At 37.0% G+C, this 19899-nt stretch overlaps 1 protein-coding gene across 1 annotated transcript in view; it reads left to right on the forward strand.

The window, feature by feature from the left end:
- Positions 1-19899, forward strand: part of LOC139311195 (histone-arginine methyltransferase CARM1-like) — a 54252-nt gene that overhangs the window by 16490 nt on the left and 17863 nt on the right. Inside the window, exons 2-6 of the mRNA XM_070935569.1 lie at positions 1788-1913; positions 5157-5263; positions 5566-5670; positions 9762-9872; positions 18752-18929. Coding sequence (XP_070791670.1) covers positions 1788-1913; positions 5157-5263; positions 5566-5670; positions 9762-9872; positions 18752-18929 — 627 coding nt within the window. The remainder of the gene's footprint in view (positions 1-1787; positions 1914-5156; positions 5264-5565; positions 5671-9761; positions 9873-18751; positions 18930-19899) is intronic.

Raw genomic sequence — 19899 nt, forward strand, 5'->3', positions numbered from 1 at the left:
ATAAATGGGAAAAAGCTATTATCTTGTTTAAACTGAATTTCTATAAAATACGGAAAGAAAGTTCCACTATCAAAAGTAATGAAACCTAGCATGTCAGGGATGTTTGCCTATGTTGAGGTGATGTGTATTTTAAAAGGTTATCTTTTGATAAGAATATTTGACACTAGTGGCATATCATTGTAGCAGTTCATTTTTTAAAAAAGCTTGATGTTTGTTTTCTTTTACTATGGGAAGCACAGCATGAAGAATGATATTCACTGCCTGCTTTGCAACCAACATGGAAAAAAGTGCCATCTCATTCACATATCTTCAGTTATTTTTTTCAGCCCATATATACCTCAATGCAATTATGTCCTGCATCACACCTGTTGTACTGCATTGACTTTCTTCTAAATCAAAGTATCTGTGCATTCAATAAATATATTTACCGGTATATATTGGGGAGAACTAGTGTGTGTTTGTGTGTGTGTGTGTGTGTGTGTGTGTGTGTGAGAGAGAGAGAGAGAGAGACCCTTTTTGTGGTATGCAACATTATGCAACAGGCAAATGAGCAAAACAAATTAAATGTAATAGAAAATGAAACTATAACTCTCTCTCTCTCTCTCTCTCTCTCTCTCTCTCTCTCTCTCTCTCTCTCCCCCCCTCTCTATTTCACACCAATATCACCATTCTTTATACCTTTTCTACTTTATTATCTTCACAAACCACATCTACGTTGCCTTTTTTCTACCCCGATGTAGAATATTTCAACTCCACTGACCCATGACTTTCTCATTCTTCCTCCTTTGTACATCTCCTGTGTATTCCATTGGGAGATTAATCTATTTTCTAGATTTATAATGAGATGATTTATACTTTTTCTTCCTGTAACTATTATACTTTCATTTTTGTTTCTTTCACCCATTTCTGTTTTTCTTATAGGAATATTTTTCTTGTATTCATTTTTCCCAAGATTCACTCTGGATCCTACCAAAAAAATTATATCCTATTTGGAATCTCTTATCATCTTCTTATTGTCCACCAGTTATATCATTCATCTTAAACAATCAAACCAGTCATTTGATTCCATTTATGTGCATTAACTCACATTTGGTGGAATCATGTATTTGAAACAAAAAGACCTTTAATTCTCTTTAGATGGCAGAAATTTGTATTTTATAATATATATTTTAAGTCTTTCATTTAATATTCACCTGGAACCTTTAATTCCATACATATATTTGGCAGGTCCACTCCAGAAGAGCATCTAAATTGAGATCTATTGCATCCTTTCCATTTCAGTTAGTTTTACAAGCACATGGTGCATATACTGTATCTTTCATTCTTTCATTTATTGATTCATACTTTTTATTATTTACACTCGTTACGTTTGAAGCTTCAATTTTCCATAAATCAGAATTGGGTTCATATATACTAACCTCTCCTTTATCCTGGTCAATATGGATTTCATATTATGTTTTATGACAAGGAAGAAGTAGAGCATTTGCTGGTAACATTAAGAAGAATACCAATCAGTTTGACCAATATGCATGACCCAAATTCAGTTTTGTCCAAGTATGATTACACAGTTCTATATAAGATAGGATCTTGAATACATAGGAAAAACTTTACAACCCTATGCACTGCTGCTCATAATCCCCCAACAAGAAGTAGTAGACTTCATACTGAGAAACTAACTTGCAAAGAAGAATATACAAAGAATATTATATACATTATACATTATATATTGTTAGTAATAAATGCAAATATTCATGTGTTTTTGTTATCAATATTTTTTCTCCCTGCAGTTGATGGGGTGTGTGTATATAAATGCTTGGTTAATAAAGATACTGAATATTGCCGTGTAGGAAAAGAATCCATTTTGATAACACTTGGTTACAACAGCGCCTTACTACAATTCACGTCACATTCTGGTAAGTGGCTAGATATTATATATATTTGGAGATTTTTGTTTTCTTTGGTCCTATATTTGTTGAGGTCAGCTACAGTGATAGTAAAGATTCTCAGGTGTTAGATCTGTTGGACCAACTTGCAGTCACTTTTTGATTGAGGACTCATTGATTGAGGTAAAATGGGCAGGGAGTGGAGAATGATTTGATGCTGTGGTCCTAATTTGATGTTCTGGAGAACCTGTTGTTCCAAGCTTTTAAAAATCAAGTTGGATTTATCCTAATCCTGAGTTTGTTTAATCTGATAATTCATTGACTGTATATATTTTATCTTTGCTGATGTTTGTAGAGAATTTATATCTTTCAAGAGGATTCAAATGATGGTGATATTAAGGCCTAACTTAAGTCATTTACACACACAAATACAACACATATACACCAAAGGTTTATAGTCCTCTAATTGTTTATAATGGAATATTTGTGATGATTTGTTTGAGAATTCCATCATTCCATATTCTTAGTGTGATTTAAGTTTCCCATCTCCTGTTTCTTTTCTCTTTATTTTGACAACTGTTAGTCTAAACTGAATTCATGCGGAGGATTGTTATATTCCAGCATCCGGTTTCTACTATTTAGACAGCAGTAAATCATACATAGCATTTTCCGCTTCCTGTGTAACATGTGCACAACATCTGAATAGCATCAAGATGGCCATAAAATAGGTTTTTAGTGTGTCTAATATATAAGAGTTAGGTTTTTTTGCAAAGTAAAGCTATCCATCTAGAACAATTTAAGCAATAAAAATGCAGCCTACCATCTACTAACTGTATACTTTTCCACAGTAGTCTAAATGTTCAGCAGATAAGCCAATTTCTGGGTAAATACTGGCTTCAGAAATTTTATGGAAATAAAAATATAAATGTGCAGATGGAACTATAAATTTATCTCGCCTTGGTAGCCAGTGGTTATTGATGGATGTTACTTATCTCAGTCTTCTGAAGAAAAACTTTGAACTAGTCCTGGCATCAAGAGAAGGGAAGTGAAGGTCAGTTTTAGCTTTTGCATGATATTTAGAGACACCAGGAAGCAATAAGTGCAGTTTCTGTTGCTTTCAATTCAGTTCTGTTCTACAATATTTCTTTGGTCCACCACCAGCAAAATTTAAAAGAACAAAACAAGGAAAAAACAGAGTGAAGCAAATAAATATAATAGTATACTAAAAGCTAGAAAAATAAATCACAGAAAATAACATTTGCTCCTCTATTACTATGTTAATACAGTTGTTACCCGGGTGATAAATCTAAAACATTAATAGGTATACAAATAAATAATAATTTGCTATTGCTTTCAATAATTCCCTCAGGTCTAAGTTATAGAGACTGATTAGAGTGAATGACTGAAAAGAGGATGCACATTGGTAGATGACAGGAAATGTTTCTCCTTTCTTGATCATGCCCTTAGGACTCCCTTGATGGAACTTCTGATTATGGGTTACACAATACTTCCTGCTACCAATACCACCTTCTCAGAGAAAGAAAATACTTTGGCTCAGCTCTTCCCCTCTTATGCTACCTGAGGGCTAGTAGGTTCTTTAAGATTCAGAGACAATACAGGTAATCCTTATTTAGCAACTGCCTTGTTTTGCAAACATTCGCATTTTATCATCAGTGATTAAAAAAAAAGTAGCTTTATGACAAATCTTTGCCTTCATAACCTTCACAGGTTTCTAAAGCAAAGATAGGTCATAAGCCCAGTCGCAGTTTCACTTAGGACCGCTTCACTTAATGGCTAAATTGCCAGTCCCCAATTGTGGTTGTTAAATGAGGATTATCTGTAGGTCAAACCAGGGTGAAACGCCAAAAAGGATTTTCTTGAGTAAATATTAAGAGAGTTATAGAGGACAAAAATATACCAATTCATGTCTTTCCAAATTGCCAGAGGCTCCAGAAATTGGTCCAGGCAGTTTTGCTGGAGCCAGCACTAGAATTTTGAGTCTACTGAGAGGTTCAAATTACCTGGAGACTTTTGCCATTTTTTTGCCACTTTTCTTTAGCTATAGGGAGTAGAACACCTGGTTTGATGGCATTTTGTGTCAGCGCCTCAATGAAGTTCAGACAGTTGATCTTCTGCTACAGATATTTTAAATAAGCCATTGTCTCTAGAGACAATACCTGAGGATGTATGATTGATAATACTTCTTGTCAATACAGGTAGTCCTCAACGTATGACCAAAATTGAGCCCAAAATTTCTGTTGCTAAGCAAGATGGTTGTTAGGTAAAGTTTGCCCCATTTTACCAACTTTCTTTCCACAGTTGTTACGTGAATCACTGCAGTTGTTAAGTTAGTAATATGGTTGTTAAGTGAATCTGGCTTCCCCATTGACTTTTCTTGTCAGAAGGTTGCAGTGACCCTCGGATGGACCAACTGTCATCAATACATGTCAATTGCCAAGTGTCCGAATTTTGATTACGGGACTGTAGGAAATCAGTTTTCAGTGGTCATCAGTGTGAAAAATGGAGATTTTTTTTGGTGACATTGTAACCAGAGGTGGGTTTCAGCAGTTCTGAAGAACCGGTAGCAGAAATTTTGAGTAGTTTGGAGAATTCTGACTGGCCCTGCCCCCATCTATTCTCTGCCTCCCAAGTCCCATCTGATTGGGAGAAAATGTGGATTTTTCAGTAACCTTCCCCTGGAATGGGGTGGGAATGGAGATTTTACAATATCCTTCCCCTGCTACGCCCACCAAGCCATGCCACACCCACCAAGCCACGCCCACAGAACCGGTAGTAAAAAAATTTGAAACCCACCACTGATTGTAACCTCGAACAGTCACTAATTGAATGACTGAAAGCCGAGGACTACTGTAGGTTAAAAAGTGAGACAGCTGATCTTTGCGAAGAATATTTTAATAGGCATCATTATTTCTACTTGCAATTATTGTTGTTCCTCCTCCTATTACGAAGTGCTTAGTGCAGATAATCTACTTCCTCCTAGGCCCTCATAAAGTTTTTGAGCTGTGCAAAAAATTTCATTAATAAAATCCAGCAGTTGGGCTATTTTAAGGGCGGATTTGTGTAGAAAAGAACAGACGATATAATTTCTATCTACAGCTATGGCATATTTTACTGGAATTTTGAATTATGTCTTGTGCAGAACAAAGAAGAGCATGGTAATAATTCAGTGACCTTTCTCACATTTGTGTCACCTGCCTGCTTTGGTTTTGTGTTTAATGTTCCTATACTTTAGCTTCATTCTTTCTTTTTCAGAATATAACATGTTTTCAAATACACTGAACAGCTGTAGGAATATAAACAAGGAGCATTCTGTATTCAGTCAGAGGACAGAAGACTCCTCTGCATCTCAGTATTTTCAGGTAGAGAACTCTTGTTTCATAATATATTCAATATTTCCCAGGTGGATTAGGATAACCTGTGGCAGAAAAAAAAGAAAATTCTTGTACCAACATAAAAGTCTAACTAACACATGCTAAAACCGTATGCCATAATCAGTTTTTTTAAAATTTTCAGTGGCTATGGCTTTTTCATCCCCAATATTTCCCAGGTTTATTACAATTTAGGGCACTATCTTGGGTTTCTGCAGGAAAGACTTTATTCTTATTTTGTATATAGCTGTAGGCAAATTGTAGCAACTACATTTCTCCTCTTTTCTTTCTAGTTTTATGGATGCTTATCTCAACAACAAAATATGATGCAGGATTTTGTAAGGACAGCTACATATCACAGAGCAATACTTCAGAATCATACAGATTTTAAAGATAAGGTAAGACTTACCTTTCTGCTCAGTTTCAAATATCTACCTTTATTTTCTTACAATGTTGGCCATAATATTAGATCGGCCAGCCCCAACTGACTGATGGGACCGTTTGGATCCAGAAGAAGCTTGGTGTTGTTGCAGAAGGTCTGCAACACACAGTTGGCCAAAACTTTAATGGCTCCCTGAAATGTAAAAATGGCTGCAACCTCTGTTCTCATGGATCCTGAAGCTCTCCATGGTTCATGTATGAGCTAAGGCACATGAAGAGGGTGAACAGATACCTAGTGCACTGCTGGTGAATGATAAAAAGTGAGGATGCTCAAGCACAAGCTAGAGCCACTATTAAAGCCATCCTCGTGGTGATAAGGGCCCACTCTTATTATTTCTGCAGATAGCTGCCCAGCAGTCCTATTTTGGGTTACCTGCCCCCCCTCTTGGAGGGAGTAATTCTGGGAAATGTATAGCACATTTGGTGAATCTGCCTCAGGCTGAGTGATACCATCCAAGTACCTCGAGGCTTTAGGAGCCTGAATTGGTCACAGTGAGCTTTGGCTCAATCCTAGAAAATCTGAGTGGTTTTGGGTATTTGGGCCTTCCAGGCTGCAGGTTATTCCCCCTTTGGTTCTGGGTGGAGTGGCATTGTCCCAGCGGATGCCAGTGCACAATCTGGGGGTGCCTCTTGGATTCATGACTTCTGCTGAAAAAGCAGGTGGCAGCTGTGGCTAAGAGGGCTTTTGCACACCTTTGCATTGTGCACCAGTTGTGCCCATTCCTGACCAGAACATTCTGCTCATTGCCACCCATGTCCTCTTGACTTGTCCAAGTACCCAGTATAGGTTACTGTGACGTGCTCTACATAGGGGGTGGGGGTGGGGTCGGGTCCTTGAAAAGCATCTGAAGCTTCAACTGATAAATGGTGTCAGATACGCAACACATTTGTAACATCACTGCTTTGTGAGCTGATGATCTGTCCCCGTCTACACACACACACAAACACAGCCAGCCGAGGGTTAAGAAAGTACTTGGCACGCACACAGGTCGTTATCTCAAACTTGGCAACAATATAAGCACCGTCTGCCAAGAGCTTTTACTGCAACAGATAACATAAAATTACATACGCATTGCAAATAGTCCAGCAAAACAATATCCCTTCGGCAGCTTCAGACGTTGTTCAAGTGACTAGCCAGAGTTAGTTTTTGTTCGTCACGGAGTTTTACCAGCCACCACCCTCTCTTATATAGTCTCTGGGGTGTGGTCCAGTGACTCAGTTCTAATCCCTAGCACGCCTCCTTAACTGCTGCAACCGTTTATCACGCCTTTGTTGGCGTGCATCCAGGAACGACGGCTCTCCTTCCTCGCTCTCATCTGAGACACCTGGCTCCTGGCTAATCTCCTCTCCCTCGGCCGGCACCTGAGACAGTGCCAGAGGGGAGGGGCCTGGAGAGGGAGGCCTGGCTGACTCCTCTCCCTCATGTTCGGAGCCTTCTTCCTCCGATGAGATAGGCTCAGAGGGCGGGGCCACAACAGCTGCATTGGTTGCCAGCGTATTTCCGAGTGCAATTCAAAGTGCTGATTGTCACTTCTTGGCTTGGGACCAGGTTACCTGAGGGACCAACTTCTCCCAGTTATTTCTATCCATCTGATCCAGTCTAGTTGGATGGGTATGTTCTAGGACTTGTCAACCAAGGAATATTGGCTGGTGGGCACTAGGAGGCAGGCCTTTTCTGTTGTAGTGCCTGCCCTCAAGGACGTTGTCCCTTCAGAGAGTAGGATGACCCCAGCCCTGTTTCATCAGGCCTTGAAGACCTGGTTATGTGGCCAGGCTTGGTGTCCCAGGTGTATGAAGGTCCCATTTCCTGGTTATTTTAACATTTGGTAATTCCTGGTCATTTAATATTAACAACATATTTTTTCTTGATTGCTGTATATATTTATTTATTTATTGGATTGCATTTTTAATTGGTCTAAACACTGCTTAGCTAGGTTCTTTTCAGAGTTTCATTGTTAGGGCTGTGCATTTCTGCGGGAGAAACAAAATGACATTGCCTTATATTTTTCTACACAAAAGAGTTTAGTGGCTTTCTGACCTGGTAGAAAAAGTGCCACAACAATTGTGTCTGTACTTTAGATCAGTTAGAGCTGTGAGATCAATGCCATGGCGCGCTGATGTGAGACATTTTCATTATAGAAATGATATGGCTCTTCTGCCTTCTACTGTTTGCCTTTTCCATCTTTCTCTGATTTCAAACTGAGGCAACAAATTGCTGTTTTGCTAGAGTGCTCTGAATCAAATATACCCCCTACCTCCAGTCTGGCACTACTCTGCCCTCTGTTCGAATGTGGTGTTGGGGAAGCATAAATAGTTTAATTCAATTTTTAAAATGTATTTGAATATTTTCAATCTGTTTTTTCATCGCTAAGAGATGTTTTGAGGGCCAGCACCCTTCACAATAAAGTCAATGTAATATCCGCCAATAAAATATAACTTAAAAGGATGTGGAGAAACTTCAGAAGTTTCAACATTGCTGGTCCTAACTCTCATGATGTATGCAGCCAGTTTATAACTGGGGAAGTTAATCCAAGAGATGAAAATCAGCCATTAACTACAAAACTTTGAAATTGTTTAATAAATATTATTACTACTACTACTAATAAAAAAATATTATTCAAGCACAATCTAGTAAAAGTGTTGGAGATGCTGAGCTTGATAAATCTGTATAACATAATTTGTAGTGGTCCTTAAACGAGATGTTTTGATTGAAGGATTTACGTAGTGGCAGCTAATGCAGTTTCTTAGCTGTGTGACTTTGGTTAAACTTCTCAGTCCAAACAAAACCAGCTATGGTACAAAGCAACACTGACTTAATAAGCAACAATCATTTAACAATACGGCATTTAAATATACTAAGTTTAATAGCAAATCTGGGATTAAATGTAGAACCTGAACTATTAGGGATAGCGTTATAGCATTACTTCAGTTCTTTTTAGGGTAATGTATCGGTATGTTTGTATTTATTTCCCCCAAATGAAACTGACTAGGACTATGGAAGGAACTAAACTAAGGCAAGGGACCCCAACCCTTAGGCCATGGCCCATTTCTGAGCTGTGGCCCATTTGGAATTGGGCTGCGCGAGTTCAGCCACTGAACTAAGGCATTGAGGCAGGCAGGAAAAATTAAATAAATATAGGCCCATGAGACATTCTGATTCTAATCTAATGCATCACAGCCGACCCAGGAAACATGAATGTAGGTAGCTCTTCAACTGATAAAAAATACATTAATTTAGAGTTTATTAGAGTAAAATTAGACTAATTAAAGTATGAACTTATTAGCTATCCAGAATCATTAAGAATCAGGTGGCATATAAATATATCCATCCATATATACATAAATGTGCAGTATAGTTTAATTTAGTTCCCTTGCCAACTGAGAGTGACAAATGCTGTCCAAATGCTATCCACCTTAGCACAAGTCTTTTTTTTTTATTAATCTGTAACAACTGTGTAGAGAACTCTATTATTTTACCACTTTTGCTAAGTAGATTCTTAAAGTAATTTTAAAAAATAAATGCTTCCAACATTGCTTTCTGACTTTAGATTAGGAGTATATTTAATGGAATAAAATAAAATACTTTGAAAAGCATTTACAAGCTCTACCTGTGTTAATAATCCTACAGCATATGTTCTTGCTTCTTTTTCACACCTACATTAATGCTTCTGCTAAGGAATAAAATAGCAAGAATAACTGTTGAATTCCCCTCAGAAAAAATAAATTACAATTTATGTGTAGGTTCTCCAAATTAATCATACTAAGAGCTTGTAATTTCAAGACTTGTTATTCACTTTTTGTTAATAAAAATTATGCAAAGAAATATGTCATGAATTTGATGCCATATTTTAATTTCATGAAGAAAACCTTACCATTGTTTTAGTTAGATCTTGATGATTGGCAATGTCAAATATAGTATTTATAAATATTTGATAGCATTGATTGGCAGGAGGGTTTTTATACTTTCCGAATCTGCTGATAAGATTTGGAATATAAATAAAGCCTTATACCGTGGCATGTTCATCCCCATCCATTTTTCTGTTTCAAGGTGGTCCTAGATGTTGGATGCGGATCAGGTATTCTTTCATTTTTCGCTGTGCAGGCTGGTGCTAGAAAGGTTTATGCTGTTGAAGCTAGCTCGGTGGCCAAATATGCCGAGGTGAGTATGTTAGATTTGATGAGCAACTGCATTTGATTGCTTTGCTGTGTGTGTAAAAAACAAAGTATTTGTAGCTGAGATAACGGTGTGCAAATAATTTAGGTCCATTTTATTTCAGTGTTTCATCAGGATCGTGTCTTGAAGAGCATAATTCACTCTCAAGGTACATGTTAAATGAAAACGTTTTGCTTATTTCAGTGAAACCTGTTCCCACTTAAGCAACTACAATTTTGGACATTTAGAGATCTGTGTGAAAGTTGATGGCAGAGGCAGATTTAAGTGGATCACTATCCCTGCTGACAACTACACTGCATCCTCACAATAGCTGATTAATATTTGAGAAATAGGCCTATTCAGTATAATGCAAATGAGGCTGGAATCATTTCATAGATAAATTAATAACAAGGAATAAGAATTGAATGCACTACTGAAATTTAAAGTAAAGTAACGACTTTTGATTAGAACTATCTTTATTGACTACCATTCAGTGATTTTTTTCACCATATTGAAATACACTAAAACCTTTGGTAATTGAAACTCATCTCCTGTAAAAGGACTTAAATTAATTAACAGCTTCTCTTATTCTTGAATGGATCCACAGTCAGCCAAGAATATTGGGCATATTTCAGGTGAAAGCAAGCAGGGTTTATTTCCTGGAATTTCTCTTGTTTCACTTCAAATGCTGTACAGTAACAGCATGTGGAATATGCAAGTTACGCTGGTTTTGTTTGCAGTCTGGTGGTGGTGGAACTGAATTAGCATCACAGGTCTAGACTACATGATTCAGAAAGGCTTGTGAATTCGCTTCCTCCCTCTCCCTTTCTCTAATTCCAGAGAAGTAGCTGTGTAATTTATGCAAAATAACTTCTAAAGCTGCTTAGACTCATTCAAATGTAATGTAACCTATGTTATAATTAAGATGTTGTGACCATTTTAGTAGTATGGCAAGCATATCACAAACGAAATATTCATTTGAATGCATATATAATGAATGGCCAAGCCCACTACCCTATTCACTTGCTCCAGCCAACATAAGATTTACAGCCAATTTCCAGAATGGAAAGAGTTATCAAGCAGGAGAGTTAAGGTTGACTCAGCCTTCCATCCTTTCTAAGGTAGGTAAATTGAGGACCCAGTTTGTGGGGGCAATAAGATGACTTTGTAAAAATATACAAAAGTATGAAGGCTATTGCTTAACGCATTGTGAGCCACCCGGAGTCTCCGGAGAAGGGCGGCATATAAATCAAATTAAAAAAAAAAAATACTTGCCTACAGATAAGCAATGGCTGGAAACATGTGGAGTCAAAGGAGATAAATCCAGGCTTGGCCAGGTAAGAAAAAAAGGAATTTCCTAAGCAATTTTCTTCTCTAGAGAAAAAAAAATGAAATCCAAGTTTTGAAAGAGAAAGAGAGAGAACTTTGTGAAAGAGAGACCAAAAATACAGTGGGGAGGCTGACATAAGTGGACCTTACCATCTTCACTGAGTATTAAAAGTAAAATTTGACATTATCAGCCCTCCCTAGTAAACCACACAGGAAAAAACAATGAATGAAGACAAATACATGTATCCCAGAATAATATTGCAGGATCTAGTCTGGATCGATCTCGGTGACCGATCCAGATTGAATCCGGTAGGAAAAAGAATGAGCAATTTTATTTTATTGTAAGGTTACATTAAACAAATTCTTGGCAAGTTGAATGTTCACCACCACATTCAACCATCTGATCAATTAGGGTGACAGCTTTACCCACAGCACAGATGTCAAATGTCTACTGGTACTGTAGTCCTCATTGAGCTGGCTTGTTTAGCAACCGTTCGTAGTTATGATGGTGATGAAAAAGTAACTTTGCAACCAGTCTTCGCATAACCTTTGTATGTCTGTAAAGCAAAGCTGAAGTATGATTGTATGAACAGTTATAGTTTCACTGCTCTCCTTAACGACCAAATTGTTGGTCCCAATTGTAGTTGCTAAATGCTTGTACTAGATTTATGATAGGTGGTGCAATATAATTTTTCTCCTTTTTTCAATCTTGTTTTCTTTGATTTGTCAGTACAGATTGTAGGATTCCCTATATGTCCCACATGCTGGAGTTAAGAGGTAAAGTGTCACCTCGAACACTATTCTAAGCAGAAAACTGGTGGGCGCTGTAAAACTACCAAGCATCTGTTCCAAAGCAGGAAGGAAGGCAGGCCAGGAGAGTACAGAGTCTCTGAGAGAGGAAACTGAAAATCTCCCATCTTTCACCCTATGGCCTCAGCCCTTACCACTACGCTAGACCATTGCAAATAATTAGCTTACCTTGTTTACCTATCTGGCTTTCAGATCTTTCTTGCATGACTTTGTTCTGGAATTACAGCTTCAGGAAACATTCTTTACTTCATCTCAAATAAATGCTGCCAAACAGTGCATTTAAAAAAAAAAAAGTATTAATGCAGCTTTTCCCAGTCTGTTACCTTCCTATGGTATGGGACTACAGATCTGTTTCACAGAGCCTAAATTATATGAATATATTACAGCATGCCTTGTGATAAGAGACCAGAGAAGGCTGGATGCTAGGATTAAAGCTGTGCTTTTAAATTTGATATCAAAATAAATCCCACCGAACCGGCTTAGGTTCTATTTACAGAATTAACTGAAGTACTGTATAATTGGACTAGACCTTTTCAATACTGCTTCCCCAGGTTTAGCCGGGAGCATGTTCTACAGAAATAACGAGATGTTTTCAAATAGCTGTGTCCAGAATTCAGATTTAAATTACTTTTGCAAAGTCTGAGAAATAATGTGATGTTAAGATGGATGAAATTTTATGGAGGGCACTTGTACAAACAGAGCATGGGAGCAACCAGCATAAGGAAAACGTTCTGTACAGTATATGAGACAGGTCAACTACTGATGGGATCATTAGAAATAAAGAATTAGTCCTTGAGGAATACAGAGGCATTTGGCACACGAGGCTGGTGAAAGGGAGGTCTTTCTGGGAGATTTGGCAGCTGGGTTCCTTTTGAACAGAGGCCCAAAGAGAAGAAGCTCACACTCTTCCAGATGCTTGTTGCATATACCTTCAGGCAAGGTTTTTTATTTAATGAACCAAATCAATTTTTTTTCTATTTAAAGAATCATGTTTTGGGAAAGACTTAGATCTGTACTGTTCCAAGAAATCTCCTATTTCTTTAATATGTCTGTGTTCCTCTTCTTCAAGATTTGTCCTAACTGGGGTTAATATTATTATTAAAACAATAAATAAAAACACTGATATTAAACATTAAAACCCAGTGTTTTAATTCACTTTTAATTAAAGCATTTTAAGCTATTTGAAAGGTTTCTGGTTGATGCTTAAAAGTTGAAGAATAGCCACAGATCATGCCTATCTGGATAAACTTTGGACTCCTGCTAGGAAAAGCCTGATAGAATTTTTTGTAACTTTCCTTTCAACAAATAATATGGATGTTTTAAAAAAGCCTTTTGAGGATGACCTCAGTAGATGTAGAGAATGGTACAGAATTTTTTTTAAGACAACTGTGTTCTACATTGAGTTGGGCAGCCTTTTTCAACTTGGCCTCATCCAGAAGTTTTGGATCTGGCAACTTCAAGAATTTGCAGCAGTCATTCCACATTTGGGAAACATTAATGGTTAGCAAGCACTAGGAGCTGAATTTAAATAAATAATGAATCTATTTTAATATTGGTAAAATAATGTCCCCAGTGACTAGAATTGGTTAGTTATGCAGCATCTGCAAACCTTCATATAGCATATAACAATGTATCTAGAAAGTACCAGAGCATGCATTATAAAATTGTTTCTGCAGGAGGAAGGGCTACCAGGTTAACCAAATTTGTATAACAATTAGGGAAAAGGTGAGTGGAAAAAGGTCCTCTTCATTATTGATAGTTACAGTGATAAAGTAGATTTAAGAGCACATAATTTATGCATTTTATACCCTGTTTGGGAATTCAGCCGTGAATAGCAAATAGAGAAATAGGAATACAAGTTTTATCTATAGCAGAGGTCTTCAAACTTGGCAGCTTTAAGACTTGTAGACTTCAAGTTCCAGAATTCTCCAGCCAACATAGCATAGCTGGCTGGAGAATTCTAGGAGTTAAAGTCCACAAGTCTTAAAGCTGCCAAGTTTGAGGACCCCTGATCTACAGTAAACCTAATTTGGTTGTGCCTACTGATTCTATACAAAGTATTAGCTTTATAAGCTCTCCTGCATCCCCTCCGCTTACAACCTTTAAATGGCCAACTGGTTGTAAATGTAAACCAGTTGCCAACTACCCAAAAATGAGATCACATGTCCAAAGAGCACCAGATCATTAAATGGCTAGTTGTAAGTCAAAGACCATCTTTATTGTTACATAAGAGTCTGCCTTTTTTTGTTGCCTAATCTCTTAATATCTGAACATGAGTGGCTTATTTAAGGATTAATGAATCCCTAATAAGCTTCTAAGGGGACGCGGTGGTTCAGTGGCTAAGACGCTGAGCTTGTCGATCAGAAAGGTCTGCAGTTCAGTGGTTTGAATCCCTAGCACCGCGTAACAGAGTGAGCTCCTGTTACTTGCCCCAGCTTTTCCCAACCTAGCAGTTTGAAAGCACATAAAAATGCAAGTAGAAAAATAGGGACTACCTTGGTGGGAAGGTAATAGCGTTCTGTGCGCCTTCGATGTTTAGGCATGCTGGCCACATGACCACAGAATTGTCATCAGACGGCACTGGCTTTTCGGCTTAGAAGCAGAGATGAGCACCACCCCGTAGAGTCAGGAATGACTAGCACGTATGTACAAGGGGAACCTTTACCTTAGGACCTGGTTACTTACAGGACCGCATTCTGCCACCGTTTTCCTCCCACCGACTGACACGCTCCCACAGAGAGGGCCTCCTCAGGGTGCCGTCAGCCAAACAATGTCGACTGGCGACCCCCAGGGGGAGAGCCTTCTCTGTAGGGGCTCCTGCCCTATGGAATGAATTGCCCCCAGACATACGAAGGATCCCCGACCTCCGCGCCTTCCGTCGTGCTCTGAAGACCTTATTATTTCAGCAAGCCGGTCTGACGGGATAAATGATTTTAAATTGGGTTTTAAAAGTGGTTTAATATGGTTTTAATTGGAAGTTTTAATTTTGGCCAAAGATTGAATTGTTTTAATATGTTTTTTTTATTTTGTCTTGTATGTTGTTTTATCATGGCTGTTCACCGCCCTGAGTCCTTCGGGAGGAGGGCGGTATACAAATATAATAAAACCTAAAACTAAACTACCTTTTTTAGTAAGCTTCTAGTACAACCCAATCCCATCCCCTAGCCCCTGTTTTCAGACTCATGAGCAAAAATTGGCAGTCTAATCTCTTTTGTGCCAATCAGAGTTTGCAGCCAGTTTTTGAAACTCAAGGATTAGACTCTTTAGGCTTCCAAGCTTTAGATTCCAGACACTCTGTGATGTGATCCTGCTTTGAAATACCATCATTGTCAAATCTTGAAGTGTCTTCTGCTGTTTCTTGTCTTCCAAGTTCCAACATTGCTGTCCACTGCAGATTTTGCAATAGCTTATGTGTGTGCCTTGTATTGCACTTTGAGCTTTTGCTAACAAATCTGACTTTTCTCCGTTACAAATCATAGGCCATTTCTGCAGCCCAGCATGACAGGAACATGATGTAGAGGTGATATACTGTATGTCACACTGGAGGAATCATGATCAGACGTTACAAAAGATCAGTCAGCTTTGGAAGCTGTTGACTTGGGATCATGGCATTTGCAACGGTTAGATACAAGCTCAAATAGGGCACCAACAGATGTTGTTTTCATCAGCTGCCTTCTACACAAGGCTTTGGGGATCAGTTACTTTACCTTTGAAGTCTGATGCTTCTCTTGAAAAATCAGCACTGAAGATTGATAGCCAAGCTTTTTAATATGGGATTGCCTTTGAAGACCACCTGGAAGTGTCAACAGGTCCAGAATGTATTAACACATGCACATGTGGGTGCCTTTAGGTTTCCCAAGTAACACTCTGTTGCAGAAGCTGGATTCTAGTTTCCTTTTGGGTGCAATTCAAGATGCTGGTTATCACCTTTAAAGCTAAATGGTTTGGGGACAGGTTATCTGCAGAACCACCTTTCTCTAAGGACATCTACTTCTCCTACCAGGTTAGATAGGTGGCACACTCCTAATTCCTTCCCTTAAACATTGCTACTTTATGGGCCCTAGGAAGCATGCCTTCTCATGGGAGCCCCCGGCCTTGTGGTGTCCTATAGAGCACTTTTCACCCTGAATTTCAACAGATCTCTATCTCCTAGCCTTCTGAAAAACATTGAAGACTTGGCTTCAACCCCAAGTGCTGGGATAGGATGAGATGTCTGTATATCAAAAGCTTGACTGGACACTAGGTTTTTGTTTTTAATGATTATGTTTTTAATAATCTTATATGGTTTTATGTTGTTTTAATTCTTGACTGGGAGCTGCCCAGAGTTTGCTATAAGACAGGTGTTTGTATAAATGTTTTTAATAAATACATATGTCTGCTGACTGATAACTCAGAATGACTTCAGATATTGCTGTCTTATTAAATTAATGTGAAAAGAATTACAAAACAAAATGGAGTCAGCTCAGAGTTTGAGGCATCACGAATTCGCAATAAGATTAAGATCTATAGAATTATGAACATGTGTCAGTATAAAAATTCTGACTTTGGAGAATAGCTGGAGTATTAAAAATTGTAAGTCTTGTGCATTCTTGATATTAGGCTACCTTTATTTTCTTAGGTAAAAGCTTATTTAATAACTTTTAATTTAATTTAATTTAATTTATCGCATTTCTGTGCCGCCCAACTCCCAAGGGACTGGGCGGCTTGATCCATTATAAGAAAAAAAAATCTGTCATACTTTATAAAAGCCTGGAACTAATCTAATGTCTTGCTTTCTATATTCTGCTCACTTTAACCATGAAGTTATTTTTTAAATAATGTTTTCAACCAATTAGACTATTTTAAGATTAGTTTCTTTCCATTTGGATTTGAACAGGTGCATGTATGTCTCAATTCAAAGCAATCTTTTAATCTTTTCTTTAATGAATTTTATGGACATGCATGCTTTTAAATCATTAATTCCAATGTTCTTGTCTTCACTTGTAAAACCAGAAATGTGGTTAGAATTTAAGACAAGAAGTTTAGTTCTAAATGATGTAGCCATAGCCCTGGTCTGAAAAGTGAAAAATAATGCTGAAAGATACGCATAATTGGAATATGTTAGGATTTATTCACACATTGCCATCTTAGAAATAGAAGGGCTTTCTCTATTTAAATGTCCTCCTAATGCCCACCACTGTTACTTGAATTCGGGAATTGTCCTGATGTCTTTTGGCAGCATGATCTTAAAAACCAGTCAGACTGCTGCTTAATGGACTATGAGAAATCATCAGGATAGTACAATTTACTAGGGATATACAGAATGCCAAACAACAGAAGCACCGGATACCTGCAAGTGCTACATGAAGCTCACAGTTTGCCAAACACAATCTTTTCCCTTTCTGTTCCAGAAATTAAAGCAGATATAGGTACAGTAATTTAATATTACTGCAAGGAGATACTTGAATAACCATTCACTGTATTAGAGAGATAACTGATTCATCTGTTCCGCTCAACTTTTGGTCTGCTTTCATTCCTTTTAATTGCATTTTAATAATCACACTCTGTAACCCACCTTAATCCAAAATAGTAGTTTAGGCTTTGCCTCAAATTATAAAGAGCATTTTGCAATATATTGATAATGGCTGTATTTTGAAAAGATCTGGAAAACTGACACAGAAGAGAGGAATTGGGGAACATCACAAGTCCGTGGTATTTACTGTTGCTAATATCTGTATGACAATATTGTACAGAATATCATTAAATCATCTTTAGAAATGATATGCTACTCTTTTTGCAGGGATGATTCATTTCATGCACATTCATAAACACATTATCACAGCAACTTTGTATTACTTATTTGTTGGATTAACGTATAGCATTTCTGAGAAACTAAGAGCTATGGTTGTAGAGGTTTGGATAAAATTAACTACTTTGACCCTTTAGAATTACAATTAATAAAATATGCAGATAATTTTATTTGGATCTATTCAATAAACTGTCTTTTCATTTTTAATCTTAACTCTGCCATATTCATGGACAAATCTTTCATTACCCTGTTGCAAGAAATGCTCTCAATATAAAAATTTGGCAAATATAATAGTTTCTTATTACAATACAGCTTCTGAGTTCAAATATTTCCATAAATTTACACTGTAGCAACAGAAGGCAATAACTCTTTGGATTAATACAGTAGCTTCGCTTTCTTCCAACTACTGTGATTAGATAAAGGAAAGAAATTCAGGATTTATAACTGAATCATACTGGCCTTCTGCAGATTTACTAAAAAGATGGAACATGAAGATTAATAAACACAAATAAAAATAAAACTGCAGTGATTATATCTTTCATTCAGTGAAAACATTCCTAGGGAATTGGTATGTTGTATATGAGATTCTGGTGCCTTCTTCTGTGTTATTTATATTTTTTATTAATTGTTTTAATGGTTATTAAATATTTATTTTAATTGTTCATTTTATTGTACACCGCCCAGAGTCATGTCAATGATATGTGTAGCTACATAAATTTGATAATAAATATTTTAATTAATTTAACTTTGATTCCGACTTACTTAACAAACTGAGCGTACAGTATGGAATGTAAAAACATGATGTATTAGTTATATCGCTTTTTGGAAAAACAAATTCCATAAAAAAGATAAGCTGGGTAGAGTTCCATTAATCCATTGAATTGATATTTCATTAACTTATCTCTGAATCAACACAGCTAATACATATACTTATTTCTACTACTTCATTACTTTACAGATTTTAGTCCAGAGTAACAATGTGGCTGATAAGATCAGTGTTCTCTCAGGAAAAATTGAGGAAATCACCCTACCTGAAAGTGTAGATGTTATAGTTTCTGAGCCGATGGGTTACATGTTATTCAATGAAAGGATGCTGGAAAGTTACCTTCATTCCAAAAAATGGCTGAAGTCCAATGGTGAGTCTATACATTTGAAGATTCTGAGGGCCTGCATCTCACAGGCAGAATCATACGTTTATGAAATATAGCCACTAATAAGAGAGACTGCTTGTTTCCTTTCGGCACACGGTATTACATATTAATTGCTTTTTTCCCCCTCAAGTTATCTTGATGCAGCCAATAGATTAAATGATTCTGTCTTACCCAGCAGGCTCATCCCCAATTTTAGGTCCAGATCCCAAGATACCTTGGTTCCCAGACTAGGTTAAAATCTTAACACACAAGTCAACAAAGGAGATCTACCGATCTCTTTCTGCCTTGGTAGCACCAAAATATGGATCAATTGGAAGTAGAGGAAATTTAAAAAAAAAAAAACTTGTGTAATACAGCAAGCTTTATCAATAAAGCATCACTTTAGAGACTATGTGGAATTATTTATTTTATTTTTTATTTTATTTATTTATTTAGTGTAATTATGCATAATAAACAGAGGGGTTGAGTACAGTGTAGAAAATGGAGCTCTTTAGGATGGTTTCCTGCTTTTTGTCAAGCCTTTTTCTAACCAAGGAACCACAATTTTTAATCTACATTTTAAAGTGAATTTTTGGTTTGGCCTAATTGTTCCATTTAAATGTGTCCTTTCTGTGGTTCTTGTTCCTAAAATTTAAACCTTATTAGCAATGTGCTAATGATATTTTTTCCTCATTTGTAGAATAAAGAGGGACAATAAGGATGTATTTCTCTCTATATTATTTAATCCTAAGAGTTGCCTTTATATTATAATATTACTAAACTGAAACAACTTACTCTGAATAAAACTGAGTTCAGTAATTTACTTCAGAGAAAAGAGCTTTAGAATTTTAGTGTATAATCAATACCTTTTTGAAAGTAGAATTAACAATACTTTGCCCATCAAGCTACAAAAATGAATCAATTATCTTCCTAGCCATTAATTTAAAAGATGTATGTTTTCTTTTAAATGACCTAA

This window comes from Pituophis catenifer, unplaced genomic scaffold (genome assembly GCF_029215685.1).
Source record: "Pituophis catenifer annectens isolate HBS135680 unplaced genomic scaffold, rPitCat1.0.hap2 SCAF_2, whole genome shotgun sequence".
NCBI classification, from domain to species: Eukaryota; Metazoa; Chordata; class Lepidosauria; order Squamata; family Colubridae; genus Pituophis; species Pituophis catenifer.